This window comes from Homalodisca vitripennis, chromosome 4, assembly GCF_021130785.1.
Source record: "Homalodisca vitripennis isolate AUS2020 chromosome 4, UT_GWSS_2.1, whole genome shotgun sequence".
Taxonomy (NCBI): Eukaryota; Metazoa; Arthropoda; class Insecta; order Hemiptera; family Cicadellidae; genus Homalodisca; species Homalodisca vitripennis.
In genome coordinates, this window is record NC_060210.1 from 14,637,829 (window position 1) to 14,662,020 (window position 24,192).

General features: G+C 37.9%; 1 protein-coding gene across 1 annotated transcript; it reads right to left on the bottom strand.

The window, feature by feature from the left end:
- Positions 1 to 998: 998 nt before the first annotated feature.
- On the bottom strand, positions 999 to 16,019 carry LOC124358962. The gene is made up of 4 exons (XM_046811250.1): positions 15,831 to 16,019; positions 10,504 to 10,777; positions 5,074 to 5,204; positions 999 to 1,228 (listed from the first exon to the last, which is right to left on the bottom strand). Exons 1-4 carry the CDS (start codon positions 15,889 to 15,891, stop codon positions 1,086 to 1,088), a joined length of 609 nt encoding a protein of 202 aa, XP_046667206.1. The 5' UTR covers positions 15,892 to 16,019; the 3' UTR covers positions 999 to 1,085.
- Positions 16,020 to 24,192: the final 8,173 nt, after the last annotated feature.

Here is a 24,192-nt window from a genome sequence, read left to right on the forward strand (position 1 = left end):
TGTCGTGCGGACAGATCTATACAGTGTTCACAAAAGCGTGTCACAACCTTCTGTTGGTGTTATTATTCATCATTCCAAAAACAATTTATATACTCATATGTAAAAAATATCGCGTTAACCGCTAGCTGCTATTTTTTTATCAACAAATATTATCTTTAAAACTAGTTAAGTTTAAAATAAACAAATTTGGAATAGATAAGAGGAAATAAAAAAAATTATTGTGTTATTTTCTTTTATATTAAAAACTGCGTCTGTTAAACATGTTTAAATTCAAATAGCAAAGAAACGAGTATAGTTATAAAAAGCTTACTAAAAACAAATTATTTGAATAATTTCTTTAAGATTCCGACTATACTTGATTCTAGGTAGGCTTGATAAGCCAGGAGCAGCAACCATTTTTTTTTTTTTATTTTGATAGGCTTCAGCTGTCTTACATAGGTTATAACAATTTTACAATATACCAGATATTTTTCTATTTTTATAACAATTCTAAATGTAATTTTTTTTTTTTTCAACAAAATCCGTGAATGCATAAGAGAGATCTTTTTTTAGAAGAGGACCGCAATTTCAAAATATAAGGGACAATAAAAACTAACTATATTTGGTACTAGTATATATTTATGCATATTAGACAAGTTTTTAAACTTGTGGAGGCCAATAGAAAGGTTAGGTTAGGTTAAGGTTAAGTTAGGTTAGGTTAGGTTAGATTAGGTTAGGTAGGTTAGGTTCGGTTAGGTTAGGTTAGGTTAGGTTAGATTAGATTAGGTTAGGTTACTTATGTGCCAAATTTGGTTTCTTTAGCTTAACTAGTTATAGAGATAATAATTTTTAAATACAAAATGCTGGCAAGTAGCTACACAATACATTTTTTTATGTATGTTGTTTTTGGTTTGAAGTTAAGAGTACTATTACCACAGAAGTTGTGACACCCTTTAGTTAACACCCTGTACATAGGCTTAACGAAATCACCAAAATCAGTGTTAATAAATGAACCCACAAAAGACAAAAACCTCTTTAATATATAAGAGATGGTTTTAATACGAGTAACAAAATAAAATACATAAGTGACATACAAAACATGTAGGCTATACATTGTAGATTGGCCGATTCAAAGGTGGATTCAAAGGACTATAAGGCAGAGGGATGGCTGCTAATGTGTTCGCCAGTAAAGGTTCTCGCCGTTCATTTCCTTCTGCCACCATAATAGGTTCTTGCTGAGTATTTTTGTCTGAAACCAATCAATAATCTACGTGAGGCCTCTATGTTTTACAGTGGGACTATGAATACAACTAACTGTATCACAACACAGATTTAGAACTGTAAATATAACCTCACTAAAACCCTCCTAATATGCACCTCAATTAATATTGCTCACTTTCATTGATATACGTAGCTATAAGACCTGCCATACCTTTAACCCCTGCATTAATAGTGATACAAATTCATTTATAAAAAACATGCATTACGGACAAAATTTTACTCATTCTCAATGTACTTAGGGAATGCTATATTTACACTTTGTTTACAATTTTTGAAACACAGTAATATTTTACTCTCGTAGTACTTAACATTGCATACATTTGCCATCGGTAAGAATATAACACAAATTTCGAGGATCGGAATCTATCCTCTTCGTCAGGATTTCTGTTCGTTGTTTTTGAATGTATTATACCTCCCCCATCTGACGAAGAGGGTAGATTCCAGTCGTAGAAACGTTGTGTTACGACTGTTATAACCTATAACGATGGCCCGAAATCATTTTAAACCTTCCATCGTCAATAACAAACTTTAGAAAAAGAATTGCATACATGGCTTTAATTTGTTCTGAGAATATTTCCGCACACCACTCAATGTGAACGGAAATAAACATAAGTAACGGTAAAGTAAAATTATATAGATCCATGTACAAAGTTATGACATAATAAACGTCTGATAACTCTTATCGCCTATTTTAATAATGCTCATTTTTTAGACACTCATATTTAGGGAGCACCCAGTCGAAGTGAAGAGAGGATGTGGCTTACATGCTCATATTTAGGAAACACCCAGTCGAAGTGAAGAGAGGATGTGGCTTACATGCTCATATTTAGGAAACACCCAGTCGAAGTGAAGAGAGGATGTGGCTTACATGCTCATATTTAGGAAACACCCAGTCGAAGTGAAGAGAGGAAGTGGCTTACTTCCTCATATTTAGGGAGCACCCAGTCGAAATGAAGAGAGGAAGTGGCTTACATGCTCATATTTAAGAAACACCCAGTCGAAGTGAAGAGAGGATGTAGCTTACATGCTTATATTTAGGAAACACCCAGTCGAAGTGAAGAGAGGAAGTGGCTTACTTCCTCATATTTAGGGAGCACCGAGTCGAGTGCAAAGAGGATGTGGCTTACTTCCTCATATTCAGAGAGCACCCAGTCGAAGTGAAAAGAGGATGTGGCTTACTTCCTCATATTTAGGGAGCACTGAGTCGAGTGAAAAGAGGAAGTGGCTTACTTCCTCATATTTAGGGAGCACCCAGTCGAAGTGAAGAGAGGATGTGGCTTACTTCCTCATATTTAGGAAACACCCAGTCGAAGTGAAGAGAGGATGTGGCTTACATGCTCATATTTAGGGAGCACCCAGTCGATGTGAAGAGAGGAAGTGGCTTACATGCTCATATTTAGGGAGTACCCAGTCGAAATGAAGAGAGGAAGTGGCTTACATGCTCATATTTAGGAAACACCCAGTCTAAGTGAAGAGAGGATGTGGCTTACATGCTCATATTTAGGAAACACCCAGTCGAAGTGAAGAGAGGAAGAGGCTTACTTCCTCATATTTAAGGAGCACCCAGTCGAAGTGAAGAGAGGATGTGGGATTACATGCTCATATTTAGGGAGCACCCAGTCGAAATGAAGAGAGGAAGTGGCTTACATGCTCATATTTAAGAAACACCCAGTCGAAGTGAAGAGAGGATGTGGCTTACATGCTTATATTTAGGAAACACCCAGTCGAAGTGAAGAGAGGAAGTGGCTTACTTCCTCATATTTAGGGAGCACCGAGTCGAGTGAAAAGAGGAAGTGGCTTACTTCCTCATATTTAGAGAGCACCCAGTCGAAGTGAAAAGAGGATGTGGCTTACTTCCTCATATTTAGGGAGCACCGAGTCGAGTGAAAAGAGGAAGTGGCTTACTTCCTCATATTTAGGGAGCACCCAGTCGAAGTGAAGAGAGGAAGTGGCTTACATGCTCATATTTAGGGAGCACCCAGTCGAAATGAAGAGAGGAAGTGGCTTACATGCTCATATTTAGGAAACACCCAGTCGAAGTGAAGAGAGGAAGAGGCTTAATTCCTCATATTTAGGGAGCACCCAGTCGAAGTGAAGAGAGGATGTGGCTTACTTCCTCATATTTAGGGAGCACCGAGTCGAGTGAAAAGAGGAAGTGGCTTACTTCCTCATATTTAGGGAGCACCCAGTCGAAGTGAAGAGAGGATGTGGCTTACTTCCTCATATTTAGGGAGCACCCACTCGAAGTGAAGAGAGGAAGTGTCTTACTTCATCATATTTAGACCTTAAATTCCTTCTCATTAAGGAGCCCATACATTTCATGAAGCATTTTCTCCACAGTAAACCAGACCAATCAACCTTTGTACCCCAATATCTCGACATTTGCGGACGACTCAAACCATTTACCAACATCATTTAATAATTGGAATTAACATCTTATAATTTACATAACCGAAGGCGCGGCTAAGATCATGTAACATTAGTTCATAGACCACAGGAAGCGGCCCTGTACTAAAACGTGTTTTATAACTAGACCGATATTTATTCAGTATATTGTAGTCGTTGAAATGGTTGATAACCAGCCTATACATTAATAACGTTCCCAAAACTCATAATATATTTATAGGTCTATATGTATTGCATTCTATAGGATTTACAAATTTAGGTAAAGGGAAAATTATTGCTTTTTTCCACTGACAGAGATATGTAGCACATTGTGGAGATAAATTTAAACTAAGGGAAATTACAGGTTTTATATTTTCAAACACCTTGTCTGTACCCAAAAAAGAGACAGGGAAAAAGGAAGAGAGGGAGGGAGGAAAGAAGAATGGGAGGGGGAGGGAGGGAGAAAGAGAGTGGTTTACTAGTAGTTGCTATAACATTGTTACACAGCCTACAACTGGAATAGGGTTACAAACTATTCTCAAATTCGTGCACATCTCACATTTAAAAAACTTGTCCCTCATTCCCTATGAATTTTTTAATATTACAATTACTGTATCTATTTCTAATAATGGTTTATATAGTTTATATGCTAAATATAGTTTTTATGAGAACATTTTTACAATATGATGTACAATAAGAACGTATAAGTTATAAACATGTACTCTTATTTTTAACAATGTGTTACTGTTGAAAAAATAAATCTGTCTCTACAGTTAAAATTAATGATTTTGAAACGCGTTCCTATTCAATACCATGCATAATAAGTAGTGAAAATATAATAACAACTTTCAGGCTGCCAAAAATGATGTCTAGTGGTCTTTTCTGTGTAGTATCCACCCAAATAGCTACGCAATAGCCGAAGAAGAAGAGATGAAGACATAGGCTCACTGGTTTATTCAGTATATTAGTTTAGATGTTAAAAAATGTTATGTTAGAATAACTATTTTTGCAAGTAACTGCTTCATGTTAATCTATCAAAAAGGAAAATACATTCTGCATTGAACTCTTCCCAAAATGTGAACTTATATTCTATAATAATACCTCTGGTTTCAGCTGACATTACATTTATATATTGTTCTTGTGTACACAGATTTCGAACCTTCTTTATTTTAACAAAAGCATTACTGGCTTGAAAACTGCTATGATAAACAAAATATCTAGTAATTTTGCTATTTGTTCAATATTTTGTTTGGAAATTTTTAGATTTGCTGTGTTTTTTGTTGTAAAGACACTTTAACACTTTCATAAAATAAGCTCCCTTCCAAAGTAAAAGTACGCTTTTATAGGAACTAAAACGCTAAATAATTTTAAAATCTTTTATATATGCACCAGTAGAAAATGTGCTGACTACTGAATGTGTATACCTACCAGAACCGTTAGAGCAGGAGGAACAACCGCACAATCTGATCGCAATGCTAAACATTGCAGCAACTGCTACCAGAAAGAATTTCACTAATTTCGCTGCAACCATGCCATTCATACGGAAGTTTTCAGGTTCCCTGTAAATAAAAAGGATGTATTAAAATTTCACAATACAGTGCTTAGAAAGATTACGAATAGTATTCAACATCATTTCAAAAGAATGGATTTTTATTTTTGTTAGGTTGGTAGAAGAACTTACGATATTTGTGGCCTTACAGTCTATTCATTGAGTCTTGGGAGTCATAGTTCCCAGAATTTCAACGCGCCAAGTTCATATATAGCCCTTACTTTCGTCTCGTAAATTTCAAAACATATTAGTGACTCCTGGCATAATGGAAGAGGCTGATGTTGACTGATGATGACCACGTGTGACCCGGTTTATCACACGTCACCGCAGTAGTGAGCGGTGCTTCACTAAACGCTACTCACAACACTCAACATCGACTGTACAGGTTGAGGCAAACTACCCGTCTGCGATGTACAGACTGAGATGACCGCGTGTGGACCGGTCTATCACACGTCACCGCAGTAGTGGGCGGTGCTTCACTAAACGCTACTCACAACACTCAACATCGACTGTACAGGTTGAGGCAAACTACCCGTCTGCGATGTACAGACTGAGATGACCGCGTGTGGACCGGTCTATCGCACGTCACCGCAGTAGTGGGCGGTGCTTCACTAAACGCTACTCACAACACTCAACATCGACTGTACAGGTTGAGGCAAACTACCCGTCTGCGATGTACAGACTGAGATGACCGCGTGTGGACCGGTCTATCACACGTCACCGCAGTAGTGGGCGGTGCTTCACTAAACGCTACTCACAACACTCAACATCGACTGTACAGGTTGAGGCAAACTACCCGTCTGCGATGTACAGACTGAGATGACCGCGTGTGGACCGGTCTATCACACGTCACCGCAGTAGTGGGCGGTGCTTCACTAAACGCTACTCACAACACTCAACATCGACTGTACAGGTTGAGGCAAACTACCCGTCTGCGATGTACAGACTGAGATGACCGCGTGTGAACCGGTCTATCGCACGTCACCGCAGTAGTGGGCGGTGCTTCACTAAACGCTACTCACAACACTCAACATCGACTGTACAGGTTGAGGCAAACTACCCGTCTGCGACGTACAGACTGAGATGACCGCGTGTGAGCCGGTCTATCGCACGTCACCGCAGTAGTGGGCGGTGCTTCACTAAACGCTACTCACAACACTCAACATCGACTGTACAGGTTGAGGCAAACTACCCGTCTGCGATGTACAGACTGAGATGACCGCGTGTGGACCGGTCTATCGCACGTCAACGCAGTAGTGGGCGGTGCTTCACTAAACGCTACTCACAACACTCAACATCGACTGTACAGGTTGAGGCAAACTACCCGTCTGCGATGTACAGACTGAGATGACCGCGTGTGAACCGGTCTATCGCACGTCACCGCAGTAGTGGGCGGTGCTTCACTAAACGCTACTCACAACACTCAACATTGACTGTACAGGTTGAGGCAAACTACCCGTCTGCGATGTACAGACTGAGATGACCGCGTGTGGACCGGTCTATCGCACGTCACCGCAGTAGTGAGCGGTGCTTCACTAAACGCTACTCACAACACTCAACATCGACTGTACAGGTTGAGGCAAACTACCCGTCTGCGATGTACAGACTGAGATGACCGCGTGTGGACCGGTCTATCGCACGTCACCGCAGTAGTGGGCGGTGCTTCACTAAACGCTACTCACAACACTCAACATCGACTGTACAGGTTGAGGCAAACTACCCGTCTGCGATGTACAGACTGAGATGACCGCGTGTGGACCGGTCTATCACACGTCACCGCAGTAGTGGGCGGTGCTTCACTAAACGCTACTCACAACACTCAACATCGACTGTACAGGTTGAGGCAAACTACCCGTCTGCGATGTACAGACTGAGATGACCGCGTGTGGACCGGTCTATCGCACGTCACCGCAGTAGTGAGCGGTGCTTCACTAAACGCTACTCACAACACTCAACATCGACTGTACAGGTTGAGGCAAACTACCCGTCTGCGATGTACAGACTGAGATGACCGCGTGTGGACCGGTCTATCGCACGTCACCGCAGTAGTGGGCGGTGCTTCACTAAACGCTACTCACAACACTCAACATCGACTGTACAGGTTGAGGCAAACTACCCGTCTGCGATGTACAGACTGAGATGACCGCGTGTGGACCGGTCTATCGCACGTCACCGCAGTAGTGAGCGGTGCTTCACTAAACGCTACTCACAACACTCAACATCGACTGTACAGGTTGAGGCAAACTACCCGTCTGCGATGTACAGACTGAGATGACCGCGTGTGGACCGGTCTATCGCACGTCACCGCAGTAGTGAGCGGTGCTTCACTAAACGCTACTCACAACACTCAACATCGACTGTACAGGTTGAGGCAAACTACCCGTCTGCGATGTACAGACTGAGATGACCGCGTGTGGACCGGTCTATCGCACGTCACCGCAGTAGTGGGCGGTGCTTCACTAAACGCTACTCACAACACTCAACATCGACTGTACAGGTTGAGGCAAACTACCCGTCTGCGATGTACAGACTGAGATGACCGCGTGTGGACCGGTCTATCACACGTCACCGCAGTAGTGAGCGGTGCTTCACTAAACGCTACTCACAACACTCAACATCGACTGTACAGGTTGAGGCAAACTACCCGTCTGCGATGTACAGACTGAGATGACCGCGTGTGGACCGGTCTATCACACGTCACCGCAGTAGTGAGCGGTGCATTCTTATTTCATAAATCCTTCCGGGGTACGCCTAACTAGTCTTTAAAGCAGCAAAAAATCCCATCTTGGTCTCTAAAGTTCTGTAATGTAATATTAATTGGCTCTTTGAGTTCACATTACAGAACTTTAGAGACCAAGATGGGATTTTTTGCTGCTTTAAAGACTAGTTAGGCGTACCCCGGAAGGATTTATGAAATAAGAATACACCTATGTTTATCCTCGGGACCCTAACAACGTCCGTGTAAAATCGGTTGTATAGTTTATACATGAAAGCAAAACAAACAAACAGAGGCACTTTCGCATTTATAATATTATTAGGATTAACATGAAAATTAGGTGAAAATATATCACTTTTAAAGCGCTTTAACATTTTTTATCGAAGACATGCTTATCTGAATGCGAAGTTGAAGGGAAAACTAGTACAAAACAGCTATTTTACAATTCTATGACCTTACAGTGCACGGAAAGTCTCCATATACTATACTGCTGAATAATGTGAACTAAAGAACAGCAAATATCCGGAGACCACTCTGTCCCTTTCTACTATTTTATATAAGTCGATAAATGTTTTTGTACGTATTAAAAAAAATTAAAGTAACATTTATGAGCGCTCAAGTGATATGAGCTTGAATTTAGGCACTATCTCGAGAAATGTTTTTACTTTTTTCGCCATAAGGACGGAGTGGCGTTGAAACACCGAAGGGGCATTTGGGATCAGTACTTTCTCTACCTCAGATCACGTCCCTGATCGTCCTGATCGCATTTCTGAAGTCAGATCGCGTTGGTGATCCGGGAAAGTGAACATCGGAAATGCCCCTTGCCATTAATGCTCCTATAACTTTGGTACTACCAGTAACATAATTATGAAAACCTAATATGAACCTACTTATATCGCGTAATAACGAGTAGTAGATAAGGACAGAGTGGTCTCTGGAAAACATCAAAGGACCCAAACATATTTACTATCTCTAATCTGACATGAGTTGTGGAGGTCTCCAGGGATACTTCCAAAGCTGTGCGGTTACTGGGTACACATCCGGTATGAAAGTTCCTCAGCTTAAAACATGGAATACATGTTTTCTAACTTTATGCCCCCATATTTTTTTGATATTTATAAAAAAGAATTTAGTAAAAATAAAGAGTATGTTGGGAAAGGGGTGATAAGAGGGTGAACTGGAGCTGAATTCAGCATCCACAACGAATCGGCCCTTCCCACCACAGCTGCTTCATTGGTGGTAGTTCGAAAGAAACTATAACAAACTTCGGTTGTAATAAACATTCTAGCCTTAAAAATGCAAATGTTCTCCAGCAAGCATGTTATTTAATTAACCCAAATTGGACAAAAAACCTACAAAATATCAGGGTGAGCGAGCGCTTATTGCAGTTGAGTGAAGAGAAACAGTCGGATAAGTCCTGTGACGTCACAGTGCCAGGATTCCGGCCTATATTATACTCGGGCCTATTGTACAATGTGTGCCAACCTGTTTCCATAACTGTGCAACGCAACGTAGGGCATTTTTTAAATAGGTAATTATGAATTTTTCAAGACATTTTATTCCGTATAACCTCTAAAATTTATGTACTGGTACCGTATTTAATTTTCTACTGTACCGCGAAATCTTTTATTAATTGATGTCCTTCAGCTAAATCCCACTTGTACAGGTACTTATAGGTATAACTTTTTCCCATCGTGTCCCGATTCCTGTTCAATGAGATCGCTTGTTTTCTCGGTGTCCGTAGATATTTTTGATATGTCTCTTTTTTTTAATATACAGCACATTACGTTGAGGTTTGGAGTCCAAAAAATGTTTGTAGCCCACCCTATAAAGGAAGATTCAGATTTCAAAATGAAAATTCGTCATTTGTACATCCCACTAAAGTGTGACTGCTATATTTTTCCAGTTTTTCAAGAAGTGTTACAGAGTGTCAACATGCTTTTGCGGGACTTTCAGGTAGACCACTTTTAAATATATTTATTTCCTTTTTGGGGGAACTGTAGTACCTCCAAAGTTTGATTTTCAAAGCTTAGCAATACTTATGTATTAACAAAGAGAAGGATTTAAATGTGTGTTTAGTTGTTTTTCCCTTTAATTTACCAATGATTTTGTCAACAAGCTCAAATTAAAATGATCGGTGCTCACTTATTAGCTTTACAAACAGGATGAGTTTGATTACTTATACTTTGAGTGTGATAGTAACCCTGCTTCAAATTCTCCGAGAAGAACCACACGTACAAACACGTATTCCAGAGAGGAACCCTTAAATTTCATAATTAACCAATTTTTGAATTTTCCTTGAGATTCCAAGGCCTTCCAGAGTATCAACTTCAAGAGTACTGCCACGTATCAATCTTTACGAAGCGTGCACATTCCATCGGCGAATCATTCAGTCAGTGATCATATAAACTATAAAGGAGAAATTGATTTCTTTCAACCCAAAAACTTTAGTTATCTGATTTTTGCTAATTTTTCCACTTTAGGTTTCATAACTGAGTCACTAACCTCATATTATATAACTAACCTTACTTAATGCAGTTCAGAAAAAATATATCACTAAATGATAGTTATACAGCAAAAGATGCTCACTTACCTTGGTACAAAATTATCGGAGTCTATGCCTTTTAAGGTAAAAGGCTTAGTATCAATCTTCGGCAGGATAGGTGAAAGTTTGTTATAACTCGAGTTCATGCCTCCGAAGTAATAAGGCTCTTTCAGGAATGAAATAGGAAGACCTTTGATAGTTAATACTTTGGTTCTAGCTATTTTTGTCAATGTTGAACAGCATCGAGGGCTGTGTTGTCCGCAGCAAACTTCTCCGATCTTGCATAAGTAAGTTAAGTCATCTCTCAACGGACATAACAGACCTAGAAGTTAAAATCGAATTATAATGAACTGTTATATGAGTTAGTTATAGTTCTATTCCCATAATTTTGGTTCTCTGTTCAGCTGTTGATGTGGAACAGGATCCATAGCAATTTTCGCCGTTCTTGCAGTAGTTAGATAAGTCATATATCAAGGATCATAACAGACCTAAATGTTAAAAGCTAATTTAACATGACCTTTAATATGAGTTAGTTATAGTTCTATGGCCCAATTTTGGTTCTCTGTTCAGCTGTTGATGTGGAACAGCATCCAGAGGAATCTTCTCCGATCTTGCAGAAGTAATTGAAGTCATCTCTCAACGGACATAACAGACCTATAAATTAAAATCGAATTATAATGAACTGTTATATGAGTTAGTTATAGTTCTATTACCATAATTTTTGTTCTCTGTTTACCTGTAGATGTGGAACAGGATCCATAGCAATTTTCGCCGTTCTTGCAGTAGTAAATTAGTTCTGTTTTCAAAGGGCAGATCAAACCTAGAGGCTAAAAAATAACGTAGAACAAGAAGAGTTGTCTGACACATCGTAGGGTTAATTTTCTGCAGCATCCATTCCAATACTACAAATTCGGATGAAATAATTTAATCAAGAAAGCAAAGTCAACCATTTAGTTTTTATATGTTTCTAGATTAATGATAGATTCCCTTTCAGTAAGTTTTATGTAGGCTATACTAGCAACAATGAATATATCTTACACATTCTTATAATATATTATCTAATATTTATTATTAGGCTATATAAGTTGATAAATAAATACGTAAGTATTATAAATATAAAATCGTTAACGAGCGCTTACGTGTTCTGGGCTTGAATTTAGGTACTATCTCGGGAAATGTTTTTCTTATTTCGCTAGAAGTGCGGGATAGAGTCGAGTATACCACCAAGGTAGTCGAAGGCGCCACCGATGGAGTCGAAGGCGCCACCGATGTATTCGCCACCGATGTAGTCGAAGGCGCCACCGATGGAGTCGAAGATGCCACCGATGTAGTCGAAGCCGCCACCGATGTAGTCCAAGACGCCACCGATGTAGTCGAAGGCGCCACCGATTGAGTGAATGAGTTGCCGAGCTCTGAGCAGTTCTGTACTGTGTTTGTTTGTTGCCATTCGTTGTCACTACCAGGCAACATCGCCCATGTACACAGACTAGTCCCAACGTGATTACTTGTCACAGTAATGAGTGAGTTGCCGAGCTCTGAGCAGTTCTGTACTGTGTTTGTTTGTTGCCATTCGTTGTCACTACCAGGCAACATCGCCCATGTACACAGACTAGTCCCAACGTGATTACTTGTCACAGTAATGAGTGAGTTGCCGAGCTCTGAGCAGTTCTGTACTGTGTTAGTTTGTTGCCATTCGTTGTCACTACCAGGCAACATCGCCCATGTACACAGACTAGTCCCAACGTGATTACTTGTCACAGTAATGAGTGAGTTGCCGAGCTCTGAGCAGTTCTGTACTGTGTTTGTTTGTTGCCATTCGTTGTCACTACCAGGCAACATCGCCCATGTACACAGACTAGTCCCAACGTGATTACTTGTCACAGTAATGAGTGAGTTGCCGAGCTCTGAGCATTTCTGTACTGTGTTATTTTGTCGCCATTCGTTGTCACTACGAGGCAACATCGCCCATGTACAAAGACTGTTACAGTAGTCCCAACGTGATTACTTGTCACAGTAGTGAGTGAGTTGCCGAGCTCTGAGCAGTTCTGTACTGTCAGTTTGTTGCCATTCGTTGTCACTACGAGGCAACATCGCCCATGTACAAAGACTGTTACAGTAGTCCCAACGTGATTACTTGTCACAGTAGTGAGTGAGTTGCCGAGCTCTGAGCAGTTCTGTACTGTGTTAGTTTGTTGCCATTCGTGTCACTACGAGGCAACATCGCCCATGGACAAAGTATCTGTTACAGTAGTCCCAACGTGATTACTTGTCACAGTAGTGAGTGAGTTGCCGAGCTCTGAGCAGTTCTGTACTGTGTCAGTTTGTTGCCATTCGTTGTCACTACGAGGCAACATCGCCCATGTACAAAGACTGTTACAGTAGTCCCAACGTGATTACTTGTCACAGTAGTGAGTGAGTTGCCGAGCTCTGAGCAGTTCTGTATTGTGTTAGTTTGTTAGTTTTTGTTAATTAATATTAAAAATTAAACGTTAAGAATATTAATTCATCACATGGCACAGTCAAGATGACTAAGAATTCCATAACGTTCATAATGGTGAATGTTATAGACCACGTGATCCCGGTCAAGAACAAAAGTTAAGATGGTAATTTAATAACAATATTATTGTCATTGTATTTCTAAAATTGTATTTATATTACTTAGTGTATAGTCAACTTTCAAACAAGGATATCTGTACGTTTTGACCTGATAGCTTTGGTCTTGATTTTTTATTTAAACTTAATTATTTTGTTAATATTAAGATTACATTGTGTTTTACTAAGGTTTAAACTTCATATAAACTGTATTTATTTATTGCATAAACTTTACTAGAATATTGCAACTATCCCTATATAAGCTTCCTGGTGATTGGTGGTTAAGTGCTTTTACTGTAAACTTTATACATTGTCACATAATCTTTGCCCTACTTTTATTAGTTCAGAAGTACTATAAAATAACAATTTAGGGCTTAATATTTCAAACGTTTCCCCGGGGGGGCTCCCGGACCCCCTACTGTTCTTGGAGATTTTCTATACCCCCCACTCCCCGGTGTTCCGGAGACCCCCCAGTGAATATTTCTGGGTGCACCACTGGTTTCTGACGCCCTATGTAGATATGCAGAGATCATTGCCTTATGTAAATTAAGCAGCCTATTACCTTTTTGTTAAGGAAAGATACTAAAGATTTTGATAAATCAAAAGGTTTACTAACAATGTGTAATCTCTGAATTAGGAATATATGAAGATTATTATAAATGTAGAAAAAAGCATTATTGTATTAATTAAAACCATAATCAGTTTGTGCATAGTATTACTGTATGGAATTACACTAAAAGCCAAAAGATCCCTTTACGATTATTACATTCGATTTTCCAATATTCATATATAAGATTCCTGGCCTATGAACAGAGTTTGAAATACTCTTAAAAATAAAATCAATTTAACATTTTTATCGAGCATAACTTCTTGATTCAATAATTACACTCATTTAAATTAGTTGCTAAGATCAAAACTGATCCAGATTTCACGTAAGTTGAAGTGCGTTATACAATTATTGATGATGTATTATTGACGATACATCAACATCTAGGTATGTCAGATTAATTTACATTTTTCAACAGTCTCCCCTGGCATTCACAGCCTTGCAAATTCTTTTATGGACCCCTTTAATGTAAAGAATTGTTTACCAAAATCAGCATCTCTTTTAAAAACTCTATGGGATTAATTCCCCTTCAGAGTAGAAATTCCCAGATTTAAAATATTTATAAATTACTTAGTAGTGAATTCTCAGTTTTTTTAGAACTGCATTGATATTTTTGTCTAAGCTGTTACAAATTCTCTATTTTCCCAAAAGATATAGTTTATCAATTTAGTGTAACTACTTGGCTGGGCAAATTAAAAATGAACATTCAATAAGTTTATTGAATTTAAAGAATTTTGCACTTGTAATGCGTTTTATGTTATGGGCTGAAAAGGTGATACGGGTTAAGTTTAACGTCTGAAATCTATTGGAGCTAAGAATACTCATCTAGGTATGACTTTATTTTTTAATTATCCGGAACCATGGGCGTACTTCATGGGGGGCGTGTTGGGTATTTTAACTCCATTCATAAAAAAATCAAGGCATTAAATGAAACCGAAATTACACTCGTAACCGAACCATGCTTATAGTTCAATTTTGTTTTAATTAGTTTTGATATACTGTATAGTAGCTGACAGACAGTAGAACAGTATTTGGTACGGAATGAGGAGTCCATGTTTAACTATTAGGGGTTCAGAAATACAATAAAAGGCTGCCAGCCTCTTTAGCACACTTCCTATGCTTCGAGTACAGTAAGCGAGACGGCGAGTAACGGCTATAAACGCCTGCCGGTCATCACTTTGAGCGGCTACTTTATGAAAGTCTTAACATATCATTCTTATGTTTATTGTTTTTACGGTAATCCTGTACTCTTATTAATAATAAGTGAAGTAAGTGTTTGTAGTAACGAAAAAACATAAGTGCACCTTTAATTTGTGGATGTACAGCTTAAAAAGACTTTTATTTCATACAATCTATTAGATATTATACACTACCAAATGTTTAAATGGTACACATGTGTATATTTAGTTGTTTTTTATTTTATATACAGGTTTATTGTATACTGAAGATGGGAGAATGCCGAAGCGCGTGTGACAAATAAATGTTTTGTTTAAAAAAAAAGGTTTTAGTTGATAAGGTATTAGAAATATACATATATATATATATATATATATATATATATATATATATATATATACACACTTTTAAATGTGCAATACATATTGTTTGAATTAAAATACACTCCCAAGTAAAACATATATTCTGTATGCCCATATCATAATCCATGGTCAAAGATAGAAGATGTGACATGTAGTTTAGTTCTCAAAACTTGCAATTTTTAATATTAAAGTAATTAAACATACTCCAGGAAAGTGTCTCGGGCAGCAGATTGACTGGGAGGTATGGAAATTCTCCCCCCCCCCCCATATCCGGCATTGAACCGCGCTATTATCTACTCTTATACTGGTTACGTAACATTAAATATATCATATCAATAGTTTTTATTACTTTTTACTACTACATATTACTTTTTAGAACTTATAATGTTCTGTACTTCAGTAGTTGTATGACAAAAACCATCTTATAAGACTCTCAAACCAACTGATTTCAAATCGTTTTCATCAACTAGATATTTGAACCAAAGTTTTAGATTTTACGTACACGTGTATACAAGTATTGTAATTACAAAGCTTAGTGGAAAATAGTGTTTTAATCGTAACCCCGTGAAATAATAAAAAATTTTCATAAACTCCTGTTTACTACTAAAACCACTTCAACAAATTAGTGTTCAACTTACCATCGGTTCCGGTCGTTACGTACAGAAACGACAGGAGTATGACTAAATTTTTGGTAAACATCACAAGTTCCAGGTCACACAATCGCGTATGTAAACACTAGTACGAAGAGAGTACAAGCCAGTACCTATCTTCTCTCTCCATCCTTCACTGCATCAGTGGCGCTGTCTTTAGCAGTCTGCTGTACGTACAGTCGTTTTGTGATGTGACGAGTCGAATATTTTTACTCGGTCAGCTCAAGTCGACTCGAGTGACAATCGTTTCAACTCGAGTCGAGGCGACTCGTATATCTGGTTCTATTTACTATCTTAAATGGAAGGAAGCTCTGACGACTCTATACGAACTCGCCTGACTCGCTCCGACTCGTTACGAACTTGTCTGACTCGCTCCGACTCGTTACAAACTCGTCCGATTCATTACCAACTCGCCTGACTCGCTCCGACTCGTTACGAACTCGCCTGACTCGCTCCGACTCGTTACGAACTCGTCTGACTCGCTCCGACTCGTTACAAACTCGTCTGACTCATTACCAACTCGCCTGACTCGCTCCGACTCGTTACGAACTCGCCTGACTCGCTCCGACTCGTTACGTACTCGCCTGACTCGCTCCGACTCGTTACAAACTCGTCCGACTCATTACCAACTCGTTCGAGTCGCTCCGACTCGTTGCGAGTCCGAACTATTAGCGTGATCCATCTTTTGCCAGAATTAGTCAATCTGTTCATAACAAATAAGTTATGTTTAAGGATTTTATGTTTAGAAAGTGATGTGTAGCTACTTGGTATTTTCTAATATGTATTTTATAGTGTGTATACATGTAGTACAGGGTGTATGTAGTATGTATGTTTTGTGCAGTGGCGTAGCGAAGGGGGGGGGTCCAGAGGGTCCGGACCCCCCCCCCGAAATTTTAAGACATAATAAAAAATAAAGCATGGAGCAGGAGAAAAAAGGAGAGTTATCATTATTCTTGTCTACAAACATTAAATTGATTGATGTAATTGATTAAAGTGACTGTTGTTAAAAATATAATTGTCCTTTCGTTTAAATCATAAAGTATCAAACGATACTTTTGGGCTCGGCCTTTCGGATAGTGTAGTGTAATCACGGTATTTCTATAGGGCGCGGTCACGTGACGTCGCAAGGTAACCTGAACCACGGCGAACAGTTTAAATTAGCGACCACTTCGTTCTAATTCTTCTTGGGGACGTAAAATGGCTGCTTAGAATTAAGTTACGACGTTGATTTTAGGTGTCATTAAACTGTAGACGTGTATATAATTATCGAAAAAAATATATAAAATCACTTTCGGTCGGAAAATACACTTGAAAAACACTACTGATTAGAACTTAACTAATTTGGACTTCAGTGATTGAGGTAAACGTGGTGTTTTCCATTGAGTTAGGACGACGATTTTTATTATCATTAAACTGCACACTGTACCTATATAATTATCGGGGGGAAAAAATCACTTCCGGTCGGTAAATACCGAAGAAAAGCTCTCTACAGATTCAAGTTTTGACGATTTTGGAGTTCACTGGTTGATTGGTTGAGGTAAAAGTGGTACTTAGAATTATGTTAGGACGTTGATTTTAGGCATTAATTCAACGCCGACTAATACATATATAATTATCGAGAATTTTTTCCGATAATTATATAGGTATTAGTATTCAGTTTAATGATAACAAAAAAAATCGTCGTCCTAACTCAACCAAAAATACCACGTTTATCTCAATAACTAAAGTCCGAAGTAGTTGAAGTTCTAATCATTAGAGTTTTTCAGGTGTATTTTATTTCCGACCGAAAGTGATTTTTTTCCCCGATAATTATATACTCGTATACAGTGTAATGATACAAAAAAATCGTCATTATAACTCATTTATAAATACCTCAATCAGTGAAATCCAAAGTAGCCGAACTTCTAATCTGTAAAGTTTTTCCGGTGCATTTTCCGACCGTTGGTTTGATCTGTACCCGAGCAACGCTCGAAAATTGCCCTCCTTTTCTAAAGGGTTTTCGGCCGCCAGTGGCCCAATGTCCCCGAAGGAGTATTTCATTTTCTCCACAGAATATAGTTGTGTCAATTATAAGCTTGAGTGAAGCTCTGTTTTGTTCTTTTTCTTTCTTATCCGTTGAATCCAACATCACTATGGTGCCTTCTACTCGGCCAGAATCGAACTTTGTAAGGTTTCTGTAGCTATACAAGAAAATTTGTAGTACTAGAGTTGCTGTGAGAGTTGAATTTGCCTATTACATCTTTCCACTTTCTAAAAGGCGTAGTTACTAAAGCTCCATATTTTTGGTATTTACCTTTTACCAGTGAACTCATTGGCAAATAACACAGAAAACGTCCCCCAGATCCCCCGATTTCGGACCCCCCCTGAACGAAATTTCTGGCTACGCCACTGGTTTTGTGCAGGACCGTACTAAGTTTCATCACCCCATCGTTATCCCATTGACAACACCATAATATTTTGTTACTGATATTATGATTCAATAGTAAGTTACAGTTATTAGACTGAGATATCTGGCCCGTCGACATGGTCGACGTGTGTCGGGGCCCTGTAAAATTTTCCGAAAAACCTGCCTGAGTACGGGCCTGGTTTTATGTATTCTATAAGAATTATTTGCAAGGGTGAACCTTTTATGTTTTTTATTATTTAAAAACTCCCATATGGTCTAATAGAGTACCGACTCAAATAAATTGTTTTAACAAACGTAATAAAAAATAAAGTAATACAGTAATATTGCGAGTCAATTTAGGCTATCGTGCAGGTCAGTAGAATAAACACGAATCCGCTGGCCTTGGGTGGCAGGACGAGTAGGCTGACTCAAGTAGTTAAGGAAATCGAATACGAGTCACTCGAGTTCAAAGAGTATTCGACTCGGCACATCGATGCTATAGTTGAATGATAGGACTGGCGTTCGTCGAGGGAGGGGGGCGATGCGACGTTGCCACGTTGAGCACGAATCTCTCAGTGGCGAGGGGGTAACTCGGCCCGCCTGATTTAGCACCCCCTGGACATAGCACCCCCTGGATATAGCACCCTCTAGAAAATGTACAGCACGGTGAAAATGTGCTGGGACACCATTCTGCTGTAAGTAAACGATTTATTCCTCAAATATATGTTCATTTCCCTTAACAACAACAGTTATTTCGGGGGAAATTGCTTCTTGTAACATTTAAAAATACAGTTCTCCATTAAGATTCCCAATAATAAAAAATGGTCCTAAAATGTAATTCCAAAATATTCCGACCCACATATTTACTTTTTCTGGGTACCGTATCGGGTAGGGGATTCACGGAAAATATGGGGATTTTTTGTGCTCCAGTACCTGCAGATGTGTTTGCTTACAGCCCCATTCATAAAACACCACATTCATCACTGAACACAACGTTTCGAACAAACAATGGATGATCAGAAATCAGTGCTTCCATTTCCTCCTAAAATCGTAGACGACTGTCTGGATCGTCTTCGTTTCACTCATGTAGTACCTGAAGTTTATGAGGGTGAAGTTTTTTTAAGGTACCACAGAGCCTTGGAAACGTCACAAAGTTTTGAAAGTCTGATCCTGTAGACTGCTGCGGACCTTCCATAAATTATGCTACAATTTCAAACTATTGGTCTTCGCCTAAATGAGGCCGACCTGAGCGTGGAGCATCTGAGATGGATCCGGATACTCGAAACTTACTTACTACATTTTTAAGTATTTCCTTGTCAAAGGTCTATGAGGATGAGCTAATACGCCCAACAGTGAGTTAATTTTTTTTTATCAAAATTAAAATAAGGAAATCTATTTTACTAAAATAGTTTCTTGATTCTTTAATTAATAAAATTCATCAAAATGAAAGACGCTACCTTCTGGTGATAATTATTTCACTTCACTGATATTTTCATCTCAACCCCACATTAAGACATGTTTGATGGCAGGACAATACATAGATCTTTTGTCAAATCTACATCCGAAAATGAAAAATGATAATTTTATCGCTGGAATCTTTTTCCGCTGCGCAATTCTATTCAATCATAGTTTCCAGGAAACTCCCACTTTGTCACGCATCCTGTATGGTGTTATTTGTGGGCGAAACAACTTTTTTAACATCTTCAATTATTATTAGATCTATGCCTTCCTTGGTTAATCTTGTTACTCCCGTCAATGTGAGTGTCATGTTTTTGCAATATGCCCTTTCATTTGGGGCCAAACCAACTCTATAGAATTGAAGTGGCAGTGGTATGTAGATAAACGAATCGCAGTGTGGCAATACTCCTTGGCTCTCACCAATAAAACAATTTGGAAATCGAGGCTTGTGTAAATTTATTTTTTCCAATAGCTCTTTTTGTTCATGTCTTCTAAAAACGGAATGCTAAATTTCTGAGGCCATTCCACCATCAAGCATATTTTTTAATATTTTGGGGCCTTGGCCAACATTCTAGAATAGTATTTAGTATTATAAAATACTGTTATTTAATTTTCATTCATATTTGGAAGAAGGTTGTTCCTGAACTAGCCTAAAACACTTTTCGTGATCCATTTCTTCAATGTTCACTAGTTTTCTTTGGCCGAGACAGAAGACTGCAGTTTGGAATAGACCCCTTGAAACTACGTAGTGAATAAATAAACAAAATGGCTTTATTTGCATGCGTTTCTGAGTTTATATTATTTTCCAGACAAATGTCAATTGATGGTCTAATTAAAACTAAGTAAAGATAAAATATAATATAACAAAAACATTCATTAATTTCTTATTTATTTGCAAGTACTTATCTGGCTTAATCTAATGTTACATAAAATCTTATAATAAAATCATTAAAACAATATAAAGAGTAGTCATTTTTTTAATTGATTAGCATTAGACCTAAATGAGGTACATGCTCATTTTTTTAGATCAATGAGGGAGTCGTACAATTTCAGACCGAAGTTTGAAAAGCTTCTCCTTCAGATTTCAAGTTCTACTTTCTGAAAATGTAGCAGATAGCCAGATTTCCACGAGAAGCAACAATCTCTCACTCAGGTAATGGGGTTTCCTGGGTGACAGGACCTTGTGGACCACACAGCATATTAACGTCCTACATATGGCGTTCATTTTTAACAAGTTGAAAGCATCAGAATATCTCCGAATACGATTCCTGTCGTTCCGTAATAAGATGCTGCCGCCGTAAATAGGATAGCAATATTAAAGGAAGGAAAACCCATCGACTACATGATCTGAAGTTTACCAAATTCCGACAGCAGACCTTTATATCTGTACCTTCCAGCTTATCGAGAGCTCGCTGGATAGGTTGAGTGACGTGATCGAAGAATGTTAGATCGCTATCAGGCAAAACCCCAAGAATTCTGACTTGCTCGCTCACTGCCGAACATTCACAGTAAAGAGCGATTCCAATACCTCTATCCGTCAGTCCTGTTCAAGATAGTGTGGAACAAGAACATTGCAATTGCCCACATTGAGCCTTAAGCCAATGAACCATTGGTTAAGTCTATGAATCATTTACTAATAAGATCTGAGTTTGTACCAGCAATATCCTCTCGAATCGCAATATTCTCATAAAGCAAGTGCAGCTGACAATAATCAGCATATAAATTAGCTGTCAAACACTTCATGCACGTAGGGAAGTCGGACGAGTAGAAATTGAACAGTACAGGGCTGAGACAACGCCCCTGAGGAACACCGCGCAGCTTCATAAGAGAGGCGAATGTCTCACTATCTACACGTCTTGTTATCAGGCTTCTTCCTCTAAGATATGATTTCATTCACTTAGTAGCATTCCTACCAAAACTATACAAAATTCATTTTGGCCAACAGCATTTCATGGCTGATAAAGTCGAAAGCCTATGAGTAGTAGACCAGCATTACAACTTAACTTTAATTTCTCCTCTTTCGCATCAAATAAATAAAAAAACATTGTTCGTATGTGCTGTTTCTAAAGCTCGGTTAAGTTTTAGAACAAATGTTTTCGCAACTCATGTATTTCATAGGCTGACAAGCGGCTATTTTTTCCAACATTTTGGATATTGCGGGTAATATTGAAGTTGCCAATGTAAAATTCTGTTGAAACCATTAAGGTGTGGAGGTCTATCTCAAGCCATATAGACGTTATAGAAGGAAACGTACATAAATTTATTAATTCCTATTTCACTAAGTAAATAGAAAAAAGTTTAAAACATTTTAGTAATATTTATATTAAATTAACTAGCTGTTCCCCGCGGCTTCGCACGCTTTTTGTAAGCTTTGCTCGTGTATAAGCAATTCTGGTTCAAGTGAATTATATTGTCAACGCCGATATAGAGTTTACCTTGTTGACACTATCAAGAAAATCTGCCTAAAGTGTAAATCTATGTTTATAGCCATTGTACACGTACATGTACTTAATAATAAAGTGGTCTAACATTCAAGCTATAAGGCCAAACAGAAATTCATTTGAAAGACAAATATCCACAAAAACTTAGCGCCTTCACATAGTGTGTGGTTATTATACACAACTATATCGCAATTGTAGTTTACAATGTGCAGGTGCTTTGATAACTTATATATTTTGCAGCGCCTCCTGGTGGTGAGTTACATCAATGGGCATAGCATATAAACCTTCTACGTGGAAAAATACATATACATATAAATTTTCATAATGATCGGTCAAATAGTTTCTGAATCTATATATGTAGTATAAAATTTGTTACTCTAAAACACTATTTTTTAATTAAAAAGTATTGCTTACTATCAATTACTTAAGCAATGTGTATAATGATTACAAAATTCTCATAATTTTATTTTCCAAAATAAATCTTGGAGGTAGGCTATACAGTTATTATGGTAATAAATAACATTTGATAAACAATATAACAGCTATATAACAAACATTTGTTACAATAAAAACAATAGTAGAGAATAATTATTACTACAATAGGAAAAACGCAAAGATTATAATTTATAAATTGTGTGTAGAAATAGAATAAAGGTATAAATGATGTAACAATTTAAATAATTAAATTAAAGTCTGGATTCTACTTTGGATCTTTCCAACCCTTTTCATACTTTAAGAAATAAGATGTGTAACCAAACATGTGTTAGGTGTTCGTTTAGATGTTTAAATCCAGCTGATCTAGAGTGGTAAGAGATTTTATTTGAAAGTAGTCATGATCGTGAAGATTTATGTACCTTTGAAGAAACACAAGAATAATATTTTACTTCATGAATGATTGAAAAAACAGGTATCCATTTTATTTTTAGAATTTTACAACTCCATTGTTTTTCCAGCTTCTTGCAATAAAACTTTATTATATTATTGAGTTTTAAATCAATCACTACAGTACCTCCTTAATGATTACTATAAACTTTTTGAGGGAAAGTGGTGATGAATGGAAAAAGGATTTGTAGACTGAAAAAGAGTGTAGAAACAAAATTTCAGAATGTAGACTCACTTAGGTTGTATGTATTACTTTTAATTTCTACACATTTACAGTATTTTCACTAAGAGAACAAATTGTTTTCTTAACAATACCTAATTTAAATTTTAAAATAAGCAACATTTTTTTGTTTTAAACAAGAAGCCTCTAAACGCTTAACAAAAAAAGGTTCAGTACATTGAAATGTTCAAAGCTGTTTTCTCAATTCTTGATTTATAACCATTAGTCCTTTTTAAATGTACCTCCTCAATTTATATATTTTACCAAAGGAATTTTTGGGACCAATTCATGGATCAAATAGAAATGTGACGTTAGTCAAATAACCTATGTCTATCCCTTTAGCTGAACAAGTTGGCACTTCCTGTATCTTTGACTTTGGTCGATACATTGCGCACCGAAAAATCTAAGGAGGCTCCTGCAATAAAAGGTCCCGGAGTTTGGATTTTCAATGTTTTTTTTTTTCAAAACCATGGTGTCTTACAAAACTAAGAACAAAATATTATTTTGCTTTTAACCACAATGCATGATTACCCCAGTACCAACTAGAAAAGCCAGATATAATTGAGTGCTACAACTCTACCAAAGGAGGGATTGGCTCGTTGAAGCAAATGTGTGGTCAAATGTCGATCAGTAGAAAAACAGTACGCTAGCTCCTGCATCTTTAAGAAGTCAATGCAATCGACAAAGTCAACATTCCAACAGGTCTATAATACTACCAAGCGGGGAACAAGGTGAAATGTGGCAGTCAACATAACTTACTCTTAGAAAGATACAAATTCTACTCTTCAGTTGAAGAACAAGCAGAGAATAGGAAGAGTGATTCTGAATGTGGGACAATTTGCGGAAAGTATGAATAAATATTGGGCTAAAAGAAAGTAGAGAGACTTCAATAATAAATTAACTAAAATAGTCTTATTTACGCATAAAATCTTCATTATAGCTAATGGGTGCATTGATCACCTC